General features: G+C 41.8%; 1 protein-coding gene and 1 pseudogene across 1 annotated transcript in view; one reads left to right on the plus strand and one right to left on the minus strand.

Annotated features, from left to right (window-relative positions):
• The window catches only part of vir (VIR_N domain-containing protein), a 254,787-nt gene that overhangs the window by 6,976 nt on the left and 226,757 nt on the right, over window positions 1-21,054 (plus strand). The window contains 4 exon segments of the mRNA XM_077648167.1: window positions 4,771-4,883; window positions 6,559-6,645; window positions 10,134-10,179; window positions 15,207-15,345. Of these exon segments, the coding sequence (XP_077504293.1) occupies window positions 4,771-4,883; window positions 6,559-6,645; window positions 10,134-10,179; window positions 15,207-15,345 (385 nt within the window).
• LOC144114431 (uncharacterized) lies at window positions 18,294-20,155 on the minus strand (annotated as a pseudogene).

A 21,054-nucleotide genomic window follows, 5' to 3' on the forward strand; every position in this document is an offset into this window, starting at 1 on the left:
TCGATTTCTCAAGGTGGGGTCAAAGACCCATTTCCCAAGCATTTCACCCTAAATAAGCTGAGCACCAGACCAGGGGAAAGCTTGTACCCATTGTTTCACCGGTGGGTACCCGGTGGCACTGGGGATCGAACCCTGCACCTCCCGCATGCGAGACGGATGCTCAACCACTTGGCCACTGCTGCAGTTTGTATTCACAGAATCAGGCACCATATTAGCAGTTAAATGAATAATTTTAAAGTTAGCATCCGCCTTGCATGCGAGAGGTGCGGGGTTCGATCCCCAGTGCCGCCGGGTACCCACCGGGGATACAATGGGTACAAGCTTTCCCCTGCCTGGTGCTTGGCTTCTTTAGGGTGAAATGCTTGGAAAATGGGTCTTTGACCCCACCTTGTGTAGAACAAACAACCTCATGCCATGGCGCTCTTTGGCCACAGATGCCCTTGTGCCATAGGTATTCATGATCGTCATTATCATCATAATTGTAAAATTCATTCGGTACCAAAAATTGTGCAAAGCTAAATGTAGCAATGTTCTGCAGTGAATATTGTTACTCTTGGGGCATCCCACCAGGTGATCAAATTTTGCCATAGATAAATTTGTTCATTTAAAAGTTTGTTCTGTTTTTAGTAGTATTTACTCTCTTCAGTACTGCTGAGAAAGGTTGTTGAAAAGTGGCGTGACCTTTATAGATGGATGAATAGAGCAACCCTCATAACATGCCAATATGCATTACTGCTGTTGTATGTATGCATGCCTAATTAGCCTTACAAGTGCGTATATGTTAGTGCAGAGGTAATACAACAGTTCTAAAGACATATGCTAAGATGGTGGTCATATTTTTTACTGAGAGGTTTTTTTTGAGGCTGGGTCTGCATTTGTTTTTGGTTTCTTACTTTTTCTGGTGTGCAGTTGCTTTGCACCCACTGATCATTGTTTCCATTTTAGGGACACACGAAACTGAGTGTTTCTATAGTGTTTCTACTGGGGGCTAACCCTTTCCTTCCCGCTGACAGGTGTAGTCTTCATGAGATTTTGTACCAATGTAACCAGTTATGACTATAGTTGTCATTAACAAAAATTTCTCACACAGTTAACTGATCTCGACTATACTCGTCCTATTGCATCTAGCTTTTATTTCTAACATTAGATGGCCACACTTGTCCATGCTGTGTCATTTGTGTCTCGTAGATAGATTAGACAACCCATCCAAATCCGAGGGCACGGAGGTTATGGCCTGTACTTCAGAAGCTGAATGACAAAGTTCTGCTACGTACCTTAGCAAGGCATTTCAGTTGACGAATGCCTCTTGCTGTTCAAAGGTATACTTGGGTGGACGTAATACATGCCTCTGAAATGATCCAAGTTCAGGCTGAAATTTTTTTCTTAGAAAATCTAGGTTTGGTTATATTTGCAACATCATACTGTACACGGGCAAAGTATGAATGCTGGAAGACAAGGAAATACCCGTGGGAACTGATGTTGTCGTGACATTGTTGGAGCCTTTCCTCTTCATGGGCTATACAGTGACAGAGGACGACTACTACAACTCTCTAGATTGAGTAGATTCACTGATCAAATGGAGAACAGATGTTTACAGAACAGCCTGGCCCATGCGAAAGTGTATGCCTCCGTTCAAGAAACAAAAGCCCGAAAGGGGGAAATCGTTGCTTACCAGAGCAGTAAGTATCTTGCAATGCAATGGCAAGACAAGATGGTTAAATAGTACTGTCCATGCTGAGACAATGGAGGAAGTTGTCAACAGAAGGAGTGAAGTAAGGTTAAAACCAGCAATTGCATTAGACTATAACAGCACTAAGGGTGGTATAGACAAATGCAATCAGAATTTGTCATTACCCTTGCACCAGAAATGGCCAAAAGGTGCATTACAAAAATATTTTTCGACACTGCATGGATGCGGCTATATTCAATGCCTTTATTCTGTGCCAGAGGTCTGGAGGAAAAGACAGTCATCTTGATTTCCATGTGAAACTTGTGGAACAATTGCTGCTGAAAAATCTAGATGAAGAGAAGATGCCAAAGGGAGGAAAATGCAACTTGCTGAGAATTCAGGAAAGACGTTTTCCCAGAAGACTCCCTCCCACAGGGAAGAAAGCAAAACCCACGGGGAGATGCATAGTGTGCTACCAGTCTGGCAACAAAGATGCTTCACAGAAGAATGAGAAGGAAACGCAGTACTGGTGTGAACGGCGTGGAGTTGGCCTCCGTGTCACACCTTGCTTCAAATTCTACCATATGAGTGCGGCCTTCTGTGTTTTAGGAGGTGTGGAAAAGTAGCCGCTATTCATGTGCATGTTTTTTACACCGTTTAGATTATTTTCTGTTCGTATTCTTTCTTTTTCATAGTGTATCGTGCCCTGCAAGATGCTTTTCCTACAGGACACTAGCGCCGTGCAGTGAAGCCCTCTTCAAACAACATTTTTTAGCGCAATTTGAGAAATAAATGAACTATACTGAATTGTATAAAATAACGTCATTTTATTAAGAAAAAAAGCTCTATGAACTGAGCAAAAAAAGTTGTACTAAATTTGGTACAATTTTCTTCATTTTCGGAGTAGGGAAAAGGCTAATTGGAGAGATATGAGAAAGACCTTTGGTCCTGCAGTGGGCATAGCCAGGTGGATGATGGTGATGATGACTGGTCAGAAGTTATTCTAAAGAATTTCTACATTTCTAACTCATTGTGGAATTGGACACTTTGAACACTGAGCTTTTGATTGTGCCAAAAATTATTGCCCCTGAGCATCTCTGTTCTTGGTCATTTTAAACAACTTAAATTGTATTATGAGTGGTTTTTACTTAGCATATCTTCAGATGTTCTGTGATCTTGTCTGTTACAGTGCAGCCTACCCATGCTTTTTGTATTTAACTGTATAACCAGTTAATTATGTAACTCTTAGTTGTATGCATCCACATATAAATTCTCATTTGATGGTTTAGGCATATTCAAACAAAGCAATAAAATCTAGTATCTTCTTTGTGGTTGTGCTCAGCAGTAGATGATGCGGCTTTGTTGCTGAAAAGTGCATTCAAAACGCTAAATATTTGTCCTAAATGTAATGGTGGAAGCTGTCTCTTCACTGCAGCGTTTGTAGGGGGAAGCAGTACTGTGAGAGAGCTTGGATATAGCTGGTTTTGTTTGGGTAGCTAAGCAATGAGGCATGATTCATTTGAGCAGAGATGGTTCTGTAGCTATGGTGTCTGGCAGCTGAGCTGAAGTTCGCAGGGTCAAGTCTTGTCCATGGTGGATGCATTTAGATGGAAGTGAAATGAATATGGAAGTAAAGAACCCCAGGTAGTTGAACATAATGTGCAGCCCTCCACTGTGTGGCACCTCTCATAGCTGTCCCAAAGATATTAGGGATGTCAAACTCCACATGCCTCATAACATTGCATATTAAGAATTACCTTCCTCATATGTTGATTTTTTTTGACATACTCTCTGCCAACTATGTTTTACAGGTTGAACCACATGTGTCATGACCGACATGTGGTGTATATCAGATGGGTTGTGACCCATCAGTGAGTTACTGCCTACGGCTGCTTTCTTCGGCTGCCAAAAGGTGCCACAAACGGCTTTGGACTTGTGCTTGGTGTAGGCTGTTTGAAACTTGTTCCTAGATTGAACGACCTACAAGTGACCTGTTTCATATTGCTTACCATTTAAATATTGACAAAGGCCTTCATGGCTTTCTCTGAAACCTCAAAGTTTGGTTTTTTTCTGAACTGAAAAGAGGGAGCAGTTGGTGTGATAGACAGTTGAATGTTGTTTGTGAATGGCTCCACATCATTGGTGGTAAAAAAACAAAAACATATTACTGAAAGCTTGATATTCAAACAACACTTCCCATAACATCGTATACTGTATTAATGATGTTCATTTATTGCTGGAGGGCTTCTATTTTTGTCAAGCATCAGTGCATGACAAACACTTGAATGGCTTCTCTGGAGAATCTGCAAGTTTTGAAGACCTTTTCTCAATTATTTTGTCTCTTTTCTCTGTATGGTGTTTGGCTGCAACATTTTTTTTACCTCTGTAGAAGACGCAGTTTTATTGTGAACCTCTGCAACTGGTGTACAGCCAAGCACAAGATTTGGATTCTGTTAGGTGCCATGTAGACAACTAATTAAAAGTTAATCATTAGTCTATTGGGCAGTTAGTAACTGAGAGCTATTGAATTTGTATATGGTGCCAGCTGTCACTTATTTATGCTAGCATATTTTTTACTGTGCTTTTCAAATGGAGAGAGAATCGCTGACAAGAAGCTTTGGACCAGGTGCATTCATGAGCCCAATAGCACTGAATGAACTCCGTATCCTGTTCTGTGGCATTCCCATGATATGTGGGGAGTAACTGGTGGGTCACAGCTACTCTGCCTAGAATAGAGGTTGGCTGCCTCTATGGAATCAGATGCAAAAACCATTTTTCCTTGCATTCATTCTTGAAGATAACATTTGTGCACTAAACAAAAAGTCTGAATATTTGCTACAGCATAGTACTTTTACTATGCAGCATTACTTACCTGTGTTCCACAGTGCATTTAATGTATTAAGTAGCCTGCAATAATGCTTTGTGGTGTCAATTTTGCTATTATTATAGGATTGGTATTAGGTGACACTAGCATGGATGAAGTTGTTCTGATATAATGGTGATGACCACACAGATTATATGGCATACTTTTATATTCTTGTAACAACCATTTGTGCAGCAAGAATTTACATAATCACGCCATTATGTTTTGCTACTTCCAGGAGACAAATTTGGACTTGGTTCAGTTCCCAAAGCCTGTCTACATTCACGAAATTCGGATTATTCCATTAGGAACAAGGGTGCAGGCAGACTTTCCTGGTGGACACAGGCTGGGGTGAGTTCCATGTATATGACCATCTTTGTTGTCTGATGGCCATTCCTTATATAAACAAGTGTCATGTATTGAGGAGTTCAGTGAACATTATTGACTTTTAATTCAGCCTTGAAACAAATGAAGTTTGAGCACTAAAAGAGGGCTGAAAGCAGTTTAGAAAATCTGAATTGCTTTTCCTTATACTGTGGGCAGCCTTATGAAAAAGGGACTCTGTTGTTAATCATTTAGAGCTGCTCACTTCAGAGATGTGAATCTTACAAACAGAGTTAATGGGAATATTGCGGAACTGTTGGATTCATGTGCTGTCTTCAGTATATAAGCTAGATGCCTGCAATCAGCGGAATTTGCAAGGCGAGATGCATTCGACAATTGGTGTGTAAGTGTGCTTGTTACAATTAAATATGGTGTGTTATTGTGTCTGAGTGTATGATTTGATATCACATCTTGATAAGTGCTATTGAAAGCTGCCAATAATATGGTGCATTTTCTTGTTTGGAAGCCATTGTATCACTGAAATAGATGAAATTGAGAATGTGAAAGAGTGAGAATGAGTTAGGGTGATTGAGCGTACTGGCTATTTCAGGCAGTAGAATCTTGCATGTCGTATCGACTGAAAAGTCAGCTGGGGAACAAAATGATAAGGCATAGTGCATGTATGGCCACTGTTAAGAGGTTTTTGTATTTGTCACCTTTAAATGGCAGCATTTCTGATCAATGCACCTTTGCGTTTGAGGTTGTAAGCTTTACTTTCCCTTCTTTTGTTGCAGTTGATGCACACTTAATCTACATATTTGTCTAGTCATCTGTGAAGAATGCTTCTATACTACTGCTCTTTTGTTTGCACTGATATTTCGAACAGAGGTTTGAGATCTTCTTTGTATAGTAATACTGGTGTTGGGACGTGCCTAGTTCATGTGGCAGAAATGGAGAACGGCTGCAAGTCGAGTCCTTGGAAGAGACATTTTAGCCAAGTGTGTTGGGCCAGTGTCTCCACCTGCTGGGAATGGTCAAGGCTAGTGGCGCAATGAGCAGAGTCACAGTAGGGCCACAGTCAGCAGCATCATTATGACTAGCATGTTGCTATGCAATTACTGTGCTGTCTGTAAAATGCTCTGCATAATAGGACTATATGCTATGCTGTGCTAGGTTATGCTATCTAGTAATATGCCCTGCATTTTATTAATATTACAAATCTGTTTCACATAGAAGCAAAACTGTAATGCATTACTAATGTAGTAATTATGCTACATAGCAGTAAAACTGCAATACGTTACTAATATACTAGTATGCTATACATATTACTGTTTCATTTCAAATGACCAGGCGGGACAGAATTTCCAAAACATCTGCTCAGCTTGCAAAGCTGTTAAGCTCAGCTCCTTGTGTTGCTGGTTTCATCTCTTCTCAGCAGATGGTTATTCTAGTCCACAAAGTTGGCTGAGTTAACTTTTCCATTTATATTGCATAAACTAAGCAAGTGCCCATGAACTTCGTTAGTTCTATTGCCAGTCTTGCTGAAGCGTGAACCAGATCTATGTTTGAAAATTGAGTGCAGGTAAACCAGCAGTATAAAGAATTATTGATAAGCGTAGAGATATATACCCTGGTCAGTATGTATTATTAACAATGAAAAATTGCCAGTTCAATAAATATATATGCATTATTTCTTTTGCAGGGCCACCAATCCTTCAGAATTTCAAGTAGAGTTTTTTGTAAATGACCTAAGCAAGCGGAACGCAAGTACTTTTGAAAAACTTGGAAGGTAGTAAAAACTTCTCTTAACGCTGGTATCTCCTGGGTGAATGGCATTTTTTATAGCTCCTTTTCATATGCTGCTAGCACAGAAGATCACTTACTTTCTCTTACTATGATGCATGCTTCCCTAAACATTATCGGATACACAGTGAATATGCCAAAAGAAAAGAAAAAAAATTGTTGAGTAGGTAAGATTTATGAATTCAACTGAGAGCAATAAAGGATTGATGGTGTGATGTTTGAGCTGCTGATGTTTTCTTGTAATGCCAAGATTCGGATAAAGAACGAAATGATACCTACCTTACCCGGAGGGAGTTAAAAAATGTTTGTGATATGTGTAGAAATATTTAGCAAGAGGTATAATTGGTCTGCATACACTGCACTACTGCAGTAGAAGCTAATGGCCATAGATATATAGATATCTACCTGCTGCTTTTCCTTCTGATCTGGCTGGAATCCTGTCATTGTTCTTCTCTTGTGTCTGCTGCTTCCCTTGAGCCATGTGGCAGTGGTGGCATTTTACTGGATGCCATCGTGGAGAAGAGTGAACACATAGCTGGTAGCTGATACTGGTAGCTGTGTGAGGGTTTTCTTTGGCATAAATGGCATATTTGCCACAGCGTGCCGTGACTGGAAGCTCCCACATTTACCTACTTCCCAAAGAGAATGTAATTGCCCTAATGCCCCCGAGCCATACAGTAAAACCTCGATAATTCGAACTCGGATAATTAGTAATCCTGGATAATTCGAAGCGGTGGCATGCACCATCCCGGTTAATTGGAAAATCTGAGATGCTCTGCGAAGATGTCCGATCCCGATTTCGCTGCAAACCGGTGAAGCGATGGCCCCTTGAAACCGTAAGGTGGTGCTGCATAGCGATGCCAATCAGCAGTGCTGATGCCTGATATGCGAAGTGCCCCAACTCCATACTCTCAGCACAAAAACCAATCTGGTATGGCTTGCAGACTGCTGAAGCATGTGCTGGCAGAAGAGAAGACGTGCTTCACTGCAGTGCAGACATAGACACCAGTTTCAAAGTAATATCCTCTCAGCGCTTTGTCAAGGCACGGTGGAGGTGCTGGCATCAAAGCACCTCCCACTCCTAAGAGTGTCAGTGTGTCCTGTGACGCAACCATTCTTGCTATGTGCCCGCGACCGGTTGACTGCGCTTAGTTCCAGCTTGCGTCATTTCTTTGAGTAGTATATCGTGGTAAGAGGGTTAGGCTGACCTTTCCTCAAAAAAAAAAAACAAACTACCATCCTAAAATTTGGGGCCCACATATACACAGAGTCGAGTTATTTGAGGGTCTGAGGTAGTTTTGGACGAGCGCCACGTAGTAAGCACTCCGTGACTGTGCCCATCCCCGGCAGGACACATGGGGCTCCTTGCATCACAAGAAGTTGTTGATTTGTATGTAGATTGATTCTGTGAGCGGTGGGTAGTGCGAGGGCAAACTTCTGATTCCGATAATTGCTTCACGCTGGAATCCGAAACTACAGGACCATTTGCAGTTCAGGTTGCCGCGAGTGAGTCGCGCCGCAGGCGAGTGTGGAGGCAGTGTGGGACACTGCTTTCTCGCATTTCATCTCCATTGTCTTCAGACTGCTGTCCTTGTGGTTGCAATGTTACATGTTTGTTGCTTTGAGTTGCAATGCCAGGTGGCACAAAACTAAATGTGGCGGCGAGACGAAGTAAGTGGGGGTGGGGGTAAGCGTTGACTTTCATTTTGGTCAGCAAGGGCTATGAGTTGGCCAGTCAACTTTACGCTGCAATACACGGTAATCACAAAGTTTGTCCAGTAAAGGTTTGCCCAGTAAAGGGCGTGTTCCCTCAAGGAATTTTCTGCCTGGGTCAATTTTATTGCTGTGGTTGGTTAATTCGAATATTCGAAGTGTGTCCCTGTTGTTCGTTGTTGTGTATGAAAACAAAGGATGGCCAAATTCTGTCTACAACTTGCTGCTGAAGCCTGTAGCTCTTAAATATTTGAGGAGGGCCCTGATGGCATTCTCAGCTAAGGCCCTGGTTCCAGAATCTTGGGCCTCCATTAGTGGACATGAGTCCTAGTGACATAGTGCTGCCTCCAGAGAGACTCAGTTGTCAAAGCAGGCATAGTGGCAGAGTAAGTGCGCAATCGTTTGTTTGCACCTACTTTGCTCACATGCTGGGGAATGTGCCATCTAATGCCACCTGAAAGCCTGGTGGAGAGTGCCAGGTGGCATACTGTCAAGAGCAGAGCTCTGCTGTGCTCTTGAGAGTGCACAGTCTATGATCGTGATATGGTCGTGATGTGGTCCGAAGGACGTTGGAGAAGTGGCTGCACTCATGGTTCCAGCAGCAGCGTGGGTGCAGTGTGGCTATTGCTGTCACTTCTTTGCCTTGTGGGTCTTTTTAGTGCTTCTCTTGAGGTGTTAATTACTGTATTTACTCGCTTAATGAACCCACTCATATAATGAAGCCACACTCCGGTTTTGTCATTGAGAATTTACTTTTTTTTTTTAACCTGCTGTAAAAAGCTCACACCTGACCTTCAGGGCCTGTGTTCAGCATGTTTGCTTTATTTCACCATGGTTGGCTAGTGCCGTTGACTAACACAAAATAGTCAGATCGCGCCGTTACAAGCAGATATATTTTGAAGCAAGCGATGCTATACATGGTGACGTGAAAATGGGTAACGTGTGGACAAAACTTGTCGACCATGGACTTTTGTTGACGGGCGGGTGGGCGGGCAAGCGGACGTTCAGACAGGTGGACGGGCGGATGGGCAAGCAGGCAGACAAGCGAACAAATGGATAGACAGAAGGGCAAGCAGGCAGGCAAGCAGGTGGACGGACGGATGGATAAACGTATGATATGAAATTTCAGCTTTTACAAAAACATCTGTCAACAATTTTTTTTTTCTGTGTGTAATGTACCCTCCCATCATATTGATGTAAATTTTTCTGGGGGAAAAAGGTGGGTTCATTACTTGAGTAAATACGGTAATATCTTTAGTTTTGTGTACTGTTTTTCTGGCAGAATTGTAGGCATTGTGGTATTGCTAGGACCTGCAGTCTAAATATGGGTGCATCATGAAAGTACTCAAGATACATTTTAGCACACGCAGGGGAATGTGGAGAATACTTTTGTTGGCTACGTGCACTTCTCTCACTTTATTCTTGACGCTAGGCTAAAAGGCTGCAATAAAGAAAGAGGTTGCAGCATATGCTGCATTAAAAAAACATTTGAGATGTTTTGCTTTTGGATGATATTAGTGTATTGTTTTCATGTTGTCATGGAACAGTGCAGTAAATCCCAGTATTTGTCTAGTGTTTTGCATTGCAATTATTTAGCCATAAATGTGAACACACTTCTCAGCTCTACATTTTTCTAGCTTAGGTAATAGGATGTGGTAGAATAACGGAGACATTTTTAAATTTGCAATATGCAAGGTTAATGCATTTGTGATGTGTTCATTTAATTTGTGAGTAGTAAGTGTTTCTGGAATCACTTTTCAGTTTTGAATACAAGCAGAATGCTGAAATTCAGTTCATGACAAAGAAGGTAAGCACTCCTTTCTTGCTTCTATTTTATGCAGCTTCTTTTGCAAATGCTCTTGCAAAATAATGCAAATTAATATATTGCAAAATTGGAGGCCACCCACATGGAAGGTGAGCCCAGTTTTTAGATTTTCTTAGTTGGCGATGTGGTTTGAAATATCGAATGTCAAAAATACGCATTTGGCTTTCTTTCATTGCGTATTTATAAAATGGCATCGTTTATATTTCTTAGGCATCAAATACAGATGCTGTTTAGGTATTTGATGATATATAGAAGAATTGAACTTTCGGTGACAACACCACGTGCAGCGAAGCCCTTTTATATATATATATGAATGCAGGAGAGCCTGCTCAGTGAGCCTTCAAATGTGTATTTTTGACGTTAGAAATTTTGAACCACATTGCCCGTTAAGAAGATTTAAAAACTGTACTCACTTTCAATGTTGATGGCCTATATAATTTCACTATATAATATTGCCCCTTAAAATCAAAACTAAAAAAGTTGATCAGTTAATTTTAATTATTTAATATAACTGTATAATGTCATGTTCGTATATAATGTTTGCTTTGCTGTATATTGCACCTGCACAAACTGCCCTGGCATATCGCTGGCGAGTTTAAAAATAAAGGTCTGTTAGCATTAAAAACAAATCACCCTATATATAGAATAGGATCATATGTAAAGGCCTATATACTCTGATTTTAGACTTGTTAATAGGGGTGTGTGAATATATGAAACTGCAAGTAATTTGCGAATAGAATTTGCTGTTTGACTTGTACCGCACTTTCACTATTAAAACTATTCAAACCTCCTAAACATTAAGCCACTGTGGTGGCTCAGTGGTTATTGTGCTTGGTTGCTGACACAAAAGGCACAGGTTCGATCCTGGCCGTGGTGGTTGCATGTCGTTGGAGACAAAATGCTGGGGACCTGTGTGCTGTGCGATATCAGTGCACTTTAAAGAACCCCAGGTGGTCAAAATTATCCGGAGCCCTTCACTACGGCATCTCTCATAGCCCGAGTTGCTTTGGGACATAAAGCCCCATCAACCATCCTCCTAAAAATGGAGAAATTACGAATTGCCTGTTCATCTAAATTTGCGGAAACTTGCAGCAAAACATCGCGACATTTGTCATGCGAGTCAACTTGTCATGAGAGTTAACTTGCTCATTCCTCACAAAATCGTCTGGCAAGCATAGGTCAAAAGCTTGTGCACGATTATGCTAGGCCTTGCATATAATCAATGCACTGATTGCTATCGAGAGCAGCAGCTGGGCGCTTGCATGTCAGAAAATGAAGTGCAGCATTGTGCAACATATCATTGCATTTGGCCACAATGCAGGTGACAACTGGCTGTGAATCTGACCGGTAGCGATCCTTTCGTTTTAGATCACTGACCCTATGATAAGATACACAGCACGCACGGAAGTGGCCTGGTTTGTAGAGGGTAGTGAAACAGGCGAAGTTGGGGTGCGTGTGTGCTACTGCAATTGCTTCGCAGTGACCACTTTGACCATTGTCAATTTTCATCATTAGAATCAAGAAATTGCGGGTCTTAGGCCATAGAGAACAAGAAAAAAAGCTTACAGCAGAAATGTCAGCCTTGAAGCCAGCCCATGCAGTCGCAGCATGTCCGACAATTCGCGCGCTGTGGCATTTAACAGCTTTGTTCTGCTTTCATGCATTCAGTTCGTGACAGCATTTGGGGCCATTCACAGGGCTTGCATTCCGGCGAAACTGATACGTGAATTCTGAGCAGGCTACTTGTCGTCGTGAATGCTGCGTTTGGAGTGGCATTGCACAACCAACGCTTTGTCTTTAGTTGTTGTGAGGGAGCGTATTACAGCTGCTCGTATTACAGCTCAGGTTGTGTCCATCCCGTGAGCCCTTTTGTTGCATCTTGCTAGCAGTCCCCTGCGTCTAGCCCCTCTGATAATTGACCGCTGATGTCACTCCTGCAGTAAGGAGGTATCTGGCCATCTTGTGGTGCTTCAGGACAGCGTTCAGTAAGGTTTTTTTTTTTATGCGAACATTAAGCCAACTGTGAAATTAGACTTTTTTTTTTCACTGAATGCAATAGTTATCCAAAGGATTGCAAATAAACTATTATAGTCTACAAGATAGTCTATTACTATTAATATTATGTGATTTCCGATCTTTGATTTAATGCCTGGTGGGCCTTTAAAGGTATCGTAAATTATGCTGATGGCGAGTGAAAACAAAATTTGTTTGCATTTTGCTGTTTCTTTTCATAGCTGTGTTATGTGGAAAAGCGTTTGTCTTTAGTTTGAACTAGCTACACTGATATTTGAAACCATTTGCTATTTGTATCCACTTTGCAACTGTAAATTTTATATTTGCACACCTCTACTTGCTAAGAAATGTCAATTTGCCTTTTTCACACGGTGTTTTGCACATGCATGCCCTCTTCCAAGCTTCACTGATTGAAAACAGACTGCCAACTTGTGCCGTGAATGTGCAGTTCTTGTTAGTGACAGGTGCAAGTGGAAGCTGCAAGTGCACACCTCCTACTTCATATGTGCAGTTGGTGCCTTGTGGAAGTGGACTGCACCTGTCGAATTCACATCCATTTGTTTTCAGCCAATCTTTTGTGAAGCACACAAATTTTTTGCTCAACCGCTGAGGCCCCAGATCTTGTGAAGAAGGGCTAGTAGGTTGAAGTTATTTGGGAGGCCTCTGTTGTGGTTTGCCACAAACCGGGGGCATTACTTTAGCTTATAATACTTCAGGTTTTTTTATTTATTGCACGCTAAGTTATTGACAGAGCGCTGTGTTCATAATTTCCATTTCTGATGTCTGTCAGTAATGTAGCTGATATATTCCAAGATGTGCCTGGCCTGATGTTGACATGTATCAATAGATTGCGGCATTGTAATTGACGCTACTTTCAGGTTAAATGGAGCTTTTATGTACTAACGTAGGTCTCACCATCACAGGCCTTTTTCGCAAGAAAGCTTTGGTATGCCAAGACTAAACTTTTTTTTTTTTGCAGACACCTGAGGCCTGGCTTAACTTAACTTAAGGACAACGCAGCGAGCCATGGAAAGAAAAATGATAGGTGTAACGTTAAGAGATCGGAAGCGGGCAGAGTGGGTGAGGGAACAAACACGGGTTAATGACATCCTAGTCGAAATCAAGAGAAAGAAATGGGCTTGGGCAGGGCATGTAATGCGAAGGCAAGATAACCGCTGGTCTTTAAGGGTAACGGAGTGGGTTCCAAGAGAAAGTAAGCGTAGCAGGGGGCGGCAGAAGGTTAGGTGGGCGGATGAGATTAAGAAGTTTGCAGGCAAAGGGTGGATGCAGCTGGCAAAGGATAGGGTTAATTGGAGAGACATGGGAGAGGCCTTTGCCCTGCAGTGGGTGTAGTAAGGCTGATGATGATGATGATGATGAGGCCTGGCTAGTCACTTCCAAACGGTTATCACAGAGTCTATTTATGTCTTCTTGACATCACGGGTTTGGATCGAATGATGCAAAGTTTTAAAATACAATTTTCTCAGCAATAAAAGCTTCTTTTGTTGCCAGTCAAACATCACTGTAGCCAGAAAGGCCCACAGAACTGCTTTTTACTAAAACCAAAAGTTGGATGAAGCTGTGGCCAGTGTCTCTTTAAAAGGGACTATGCAGTGAATAAAAAGTCGCTTGTAAATGTTTTCAATGCTTAGAAATGATGCTAAGAAGCATTCACACCAAGTATCAGTCTTCGGAACTGAGCCGGCAATTTATTATGAATTTTTAAATACCGTGTTTTTTAAAATTCGCGGGCCGATTGGTGTGCTCGTAGTGACCGATTTTGAAACTAAAATTGTGAAAAAAGACGTCACTATACCGATGACGTCACCAGGCCACCACACGCTGTCATTCGCTGGAGCCACAGCAGCCATGACGTCATGGGCACACTTCCGGTAGCCGTTAAAATCGTCTGCTCGTGCCGCCGTGCGACCCTTTTGGGCAAGCGCGAGCCAGGGCATTGCCTTCGCGCATATGGTTTCAATTTTCCTCTGCTGCCTCCTTCTGTCGAGAGTTCCGGAGCCACTTGCAGTGGCTCGCCGAGTCGCTACTGTCGTCGCTGGCGTTCAACCGGCACGGCGTGAACGCATAGGGCTCGATGCCCATCGCGACCGTAAGAGCGAGCAGTCGCGCCTCGAGGTCGGGGTCCATTACTGCTAACTACAACAGACGGCAAGCAAAGAAACCCGACGCACGCCGCAGTCACACCGCCGACGCTGCTGCTGGGGTGCTAGGAGCGACAATCGGAATTTGCAAAAGGAACGTCAGCGGATGATGTATTCATGGGCGGGGCCCAGTCCCAGAGCTGTTTTCTTTATTTTTTTCTGGTGCCTCGCATGTACGAGTTGAGGGGGAGAGGAGGAGCATAATTTTTAATCGTCTATATCTTCGTTGTTATTGATGCTAGCTCAAAAATTCTTGCATTGGGGTGGCGAGTGATGAAATGCCTATCTCTCCTCTGTTTTACATAATCTCAATTAATTTATTGCATAGTCCCTTTAATGAAATGCATGCTTCACTAGGTTAGAAGTTGTTGCACATATTTTGCAGCAAGTTTGTTTTGCTGTGGCTTAATTCAGCAACAAATGCTTATTTCAAAATTTGTAACAGTTGTTTATTGACATATGAAACCATTAACCCTTGTATATCTGGTGGACATTTCATGCCGCTTATGTATGTCAAAATGGCATCTTTTCACATTGATGTCAATAGTGCTTTATACTTTAATGAAAGTGCATTGAATGGATGAGCATTGTACAGTAAGAAAGGTTACTTTAAAATGTGATTGCTGTTCGGTTGTCTGTTTTGTACACTTTCACTTAGTTTATGTGTTGCACACTGTACTTTTGTGTGCTTCAATTATGACCTAGTCTGTTCTGTTGACAGCTTGTGCTAACATAATTTGCATCTTTCTGCCACAGATTCTGTTTTAGTCCTTTTCTGAGACATTTTCAAACTTAGGGATATGTTATTTTTGATGTGTGTGCATTTTCTTACAGATTCCAACTGATGGCCTAGTTTTGCGTGGCTGGTATAGTGCTATCACACTTGCTGTGTATGGCATCATCAACAAGGTTGTTAGGGAACCTCCATCACCTCCACCACCTCCTCCGCCCCAGGCATCCTTGCCAACGAAGAGTGAGTTTTGTTGGGTTGCCGTGATGCTATCAGTGGGAATTGAACTTAAACATTCCAGTTTTTTTCTCCGGTCTTAGTTGCTTAGTTGAAGGGACTCTAAATTGAATTTGCTGCTGTTGCATGTTGTACAGTAAACTACTGAGACTTCATTAGACCATTTGTCCTTGCTGCAGTTTTCATTTTTCTGTGATACATAGAATTAGAGAAAGCCCCTCATGATACCATCAGTGTTTGTATACATCACTCATGTGACATGATAATAGATTGCTTAATTATTGATCCATGTGTGACTGTAGTGGCTAAGTACAGCGTGGTACATTATATCCTGAATGGCTGCTGCACCACAAAACACCAATTTATTACTGTTATTACCACTACTGATACCAAGTTTAGTTGTGTAGATGTCTGTTGTCACAAAGTACTACTAAAGACTAGCCCATTAGTGCTTGATGTCACAGATGTCGCCAATCTTGTTGAGAGCATAGGAAATAAAAACAGCCTCATTGAAAAAACTTCTCTTGTGAGAAAATGCATCCCACTGTGCATGAAATGCAGTGAATGGTGTGTAGAGACCTTGCACTTCTGTTTTTGGAAACACGTGGGCAGTGTATGTAATTGTACTGAGTATCTCTTTCAGGTATAGCTGTAGATTAAAACCCTGTGATCACTTACACCTTAGTTAGAAAGCAACAGCCTTTTGTTAGTAACATTGGTACAAGTTGTTAAATGTTTATAATTCACAAATAATCTTGGTTTGCTATGAACGTGTAATAGAGGTAGTATTTGTTTAGTGGCTTTGTGTTCCATATGAGTGCCACATTACACACCTGAGTACTAAATGCTGCTTCATGTGTGATCCTTCCTGTGTAGCACTTGCATTCATCATTATTGGTCAAGTTTTACAGTAGCCTCAAAGTTGCTGGTTTTCAAATATTGCGAAGCTTTTGCTTCGTTGAGATGGACCTAGATGGGCAACTCAATAAAAATTTTCTAAGCGCGCATTTTTTTGTGATGGCAGGCACTGCATCAGATTATGATCGCTGTTTGTTCAAGTGTCTAAAAAAAAAAAGTACTACGCTATGCATTATGGACATTTTATCTGGCGAATGCACTGTTTTGGGGGTTTAGTGTCCTGTGCAGTAACCTTATGAAGGTATTCCTCTCCTGTTTCATTAAAGTCTCTCTCCTCCTCTTCCTTATGAAGGTATTAATTGAATAAGGCATTCTAATAGATGGGGGAGTTAAATAGAAGAGAATAAGTTTAGGCATGTTGGCGATTTGTACTTAAAAAGAAATCGTAGCACACAAAAGAAGACAGGACAAGCGCAAATACATGGATGGTCGCTAAATTTAGGACGCTCCTGTTTACACAACAGGCGCATCCTAAATTTTGCGCTTGTCCGTGTCTTCTTGTTCTTTCTGTCTTCTTTTGTGTGCTGTGATTTTTTTTTTTGAGTTAAAATAGAGTGTGGCCTCTTCTGGCGTAGTTTTTCTGCTTTTTCTTTTGACGATTTCTGTCCTGCCTTTGGTATTGCACAGTGTTTCATGTTGTTGATTCCTCTTGCTTTGGTGGAGCTAGTCTGTATTCTTGGTTCAGAGCACCCTCAGCCCTTTGCTGTTTACTGTTGTATTAATGCTTGCTAAAATGTGCTGCTGTAGGCTGCATATTATTCTCACTTATATGTGAATTGTGCTGCTGATTGTGTCTTAGCTGATTGCTGTTAGTATGCCTTGAAGCTGGTGGTCTGCTGAAATGTTTTGTTTTGAGGTGTAAATCAGTAGAGGAGCAAAGTTGTTCCCTTGCTTTTATCTGGTTTTTCTTGTGAGAACAGTATTCAGGAGGTAAATGAGTACAATTAGAAAATTGAACCAAAGTGCATTTTACATGTCTTAATGTTTCTGAGTGGAGCATTATGGAGCCTTCATGTTATGATGCGTGTAGTAGGAAGCAGTTATTCTAGTCTCAGGGGGAGTACTCTAGGTATGCAGTTTCTGTAGTCACATAGGTACAGACTGCTGCTAAGATGAACTTGTATTTTCAGAAAAAATGAACAATGCGAGACCACTTGGTTGGTTTTCCATAAAATTCAATGTGAAAAAAAATCCGCTTAAGATGAACTGTTCTGCATGTGTTTCAGTTAAGGTGAACTTTTGCAATGACCACAAACCATGGTGACCCCATGCAGTGGTATTCGCGAGGCATTTGCGTAGCTCTGTGAAGGAAAGAAAAACTATATAAAACGCTTCCAAGCAAGAAGTGACCCCATGCAGTGGTATTCGCAAGGCGTAGCTCTGTGAAGGAAAGAAAAACTATATAAAATGCTTCCAAGCAAGAAATCGCACCCCCACAAGATAGCTTCTGCTCAACTTCACACCAAAGTGCGGGGTAGCTGCCTTGCAGGCGCGCGCTTTCTTGCTGGTGCGGAAATGGGAGGGCCTCTGCCTTTGCGCTTGCCTGCGCTTAAGGTTGAAATTTTTTTTAAATTTTGACCATTAAATTTTTATTTCACACTGACCTTATAAAGCATCGTTTTATATGATATTCAAAAGCAAAAAAGAGTTTAAAATATCATGCTAGAATTTGTTATTGACAAAAAATGGCCCAAACTGGGCTGTTACGCAAACATTCATAACTAGACAATGGAGTGCAGAAATTCTAAACTTTTTGGCACAGAGTTAGCCAACTAACCAGGCTGTGCAACCAACTAGGATCTTTGCCATCCGATAATTGGGAATCAAGTTATACAAAAAATTCCAAAGAAAACAAACAAATGTGTCATTTTTGTTTGCATTTCTTGGCATAAAACATGATTACATCAAAACTTACCATTCGATTTCATTCATCCTAGTTCATTGCACAGGTTAGTAATAAAGAAATGAGTGTGCAAAGTTGCATTGAAAAATATTTATTCAGTTCGAAGTTACAACTGTTTGCGCAACAAGAAAGTGCAAGAAATCAAGTTTTGAGAAAAACACGATTAAAGTTTTTCAATCCTTGTAGAAACAAGATCACCATGCCCAAGGAAGTTAAAATCCACCAGGTTCATAGCTAGGGCCCTCCTTAGCTGCCATGAGCTCTCTTTTGGCTTTTGTTGCTGCCCGTCTTTTCTTGCGGAGATGTTTTACCTCACCCGTTGATTGACGCTGGGCCTTCTTCACACGGTTCTGGTCACTGGTGCAACATGCTACGAGAGTGTGGTGGCCAAGTTCGATGCCTGCTTCCCTCAAAATATCTGCTGTACTTCTGTTACCATCATTGAAGTGGCACACATCATTATATAAACCAAAAAGCAGGATGGGCAGGCTCACGTGGACGTCTTTGGGAACCCGTTGCCAAATCATATCGTTAAAACTCTCGTTGGCATTTTGGGTTTTTCCATGCAGGCACTTCTTTAAGAGCTCGTCCGTACAGAGGTCAGCATATACCGGCTTCACTTTGTTGAGTACCTCATTGGAAAGGCCTCCCTTGTGCTTGTAGCATCCACCACCGAGTGCATTCCTTCGGTTATACCCGCACCAACTCTCAGTGCCAAGAGGGCACAGACCATGCCTTGGTGTTTCATCTGTTGAACTACAGTGAAAGAGGCTCGCTAATGCAGCTTGCTTCATGGCTCGCAGGTCTCCCACATTCGCTCTGATGGCAATACCATAATAGTTCTGCAGCCGGTCGATGAGGACATCCGTTAACTTTCCTTTGCCTCCAAGCCCAGGAACACTTCAACTTTTGTAGTCAGCATCCTACACGCTTCTGTACGTGCCCAATGCACTCCAGTTTGCGCACACTATTTGTGCCATATATGTCCTTTATAGCCGCGTGGCTCTTGGAGTCGCCATCTCCATAGAAGTCTACATATTTTAAACCACGACTTCTTTCTGCTCGCTCAAACATACGATAGAGCCGTACTGCCTCCATACCACCCGCACTACCGGTGTAGTTTGCTTGGCACTGGGTATGATTTACCTTCCACTCCAGATATTCAGTGCTTGAGGGATTCAACTTGCTTTTCGAATGGCATGCCCTACATTTACTTGGCATGCCTTCTACGTCAGTAACTTTCCCAGTATCAATGGATATCAAGGTCACACATCCATTCAATGATGAATGTCCACGCCTTTGCCATGTGCCATGACCTGACACACCACACTCAGTACTTTGCACAACACAACGCAATTCAGCAGCGGCATTCATCATTGACTTAGACGCAACAGTCTCTGCCGCTTTATAGAGCTTAGCAGATATCTTTTGGTAGGTAGAATGCCAAGGCGGCGATGGCATGTTCATCACTTTCGTCAGCGTTACAGCTCCAGAATATCCCTTGCCCAGCTGATGCACTGCGTAGACAAGAAGCAGGTTGTTCTCAATAGCACTTCCAACCTTTTTCGACGATTGAAATGAATATGCATATGCGCACGCATCACACAGAACAGCATATGCACATGATATTCCAAGCTGTGAGCATTCTTCCAATCTGAGCAATGTCTTCTTGCATTCCGGGCAGGCCAGTTTTGAAAAAACAGATGATAGGATCTCCATATCAATAATCCTATTACCTTGCAGTAGAGGTTCTTGCAGCGGCACTTCACAATTGTTCTCTAAGTTCCCAAGCTTTGCAGCACTCGCCGATACATTCATGTCCGCATGGTCTTCGGTCGGAGCATTCCTTGTATGTCGATTGCCAAGAAACTTCCGTTTCAGTCGCCTTTTTACCCTGAACTTGGCCATGCTTTCTTATAAAAACGTCCAGCCTATGTTATTACTGTTGCTACTAAAAATAATGCCTATAAAAAGGATGAATCCGGCAGCATTCAAAGCGGTAGCACAAAGCGCACGCAAAGTAAACAACAGAGACGCTTGTAGCGTCATGCATCCCTCTTGCTGAAATTTAAAGAAATGCCTAAAAAAAACGAAGCCTTACAAATTGCCTTTAATAATATTTTACATATCAGACTAAAACATAATAAAAAAGTTTCAATATACGCTGTTGATTATCGCTGAATTATCAGTTTCTGTTACCAAACCACATCAGTTTCGGTTTCGGAACTGTTCACCACCTGTTCGAAAGCTAGCTATAACTTTTCAACTAAATAAGATACGAACATGATTCTTGCTGCAAAATATTTTTGAATGTTTGGGGACTCTAAATCTAAAAAAGAAAAAAATGTCATTTTTACAAAAAAAACGCGTTTTCAAAGGTGGTGACATACCTTAACGCAAGGAACTGACATGGTAAGATCTTATCATTACCTGTGCGTCACATGCAGCGCGTTTCTTCCGGCAGATGAAAAGGCATTAGCTGTCGAATGCACCTGCTTCTTAACTGGGGGTGAATTATTTAAAATAAAATGCTTGGGAAATGGGTCTTTTACCCCACCTTGAGTAGACTAAAACAACTTGTGCCATGGCACTCTTTGGCCACATATGCGCTTGCACCATAAAAATTAAGTGTCATTATCATCAGGATTAGAATTGGAGAAAACTATGAATGAATTCCTGGGGAAACCATATTATCTAGGAAGGTATAAATGAGAAGGAAAACAGTGTAACTCGATGGAACATTTTCATTATTTACGATTTTGAGCGATTTAACCGAGAATCGAGAGGAATGCATAAACGAGGTTTTTCTGTATATCGGCAGTGTTGAATGTGCTTGTCTGCAGGAAAGCACTAGCAATTTCGGAAGTAGTATTTCAAGTTTTTGACCCTCGTCT

Source organism: Amblyomma americanum, chromosome 1 (genome assembly GCF_052857255.1).
Source record: "Amblyomma americanum isolate KBUSLIRL-KWMA chromosome 1, ASM5285725v1, whole genome shotgun sequence".
Classification (NCBI taxonomy): Eukaryota; Metazoa; Arthropoda; class Arachnida; order Ixodida; family Ixodidae; genus Amblyomma; species Amblyomma americanum.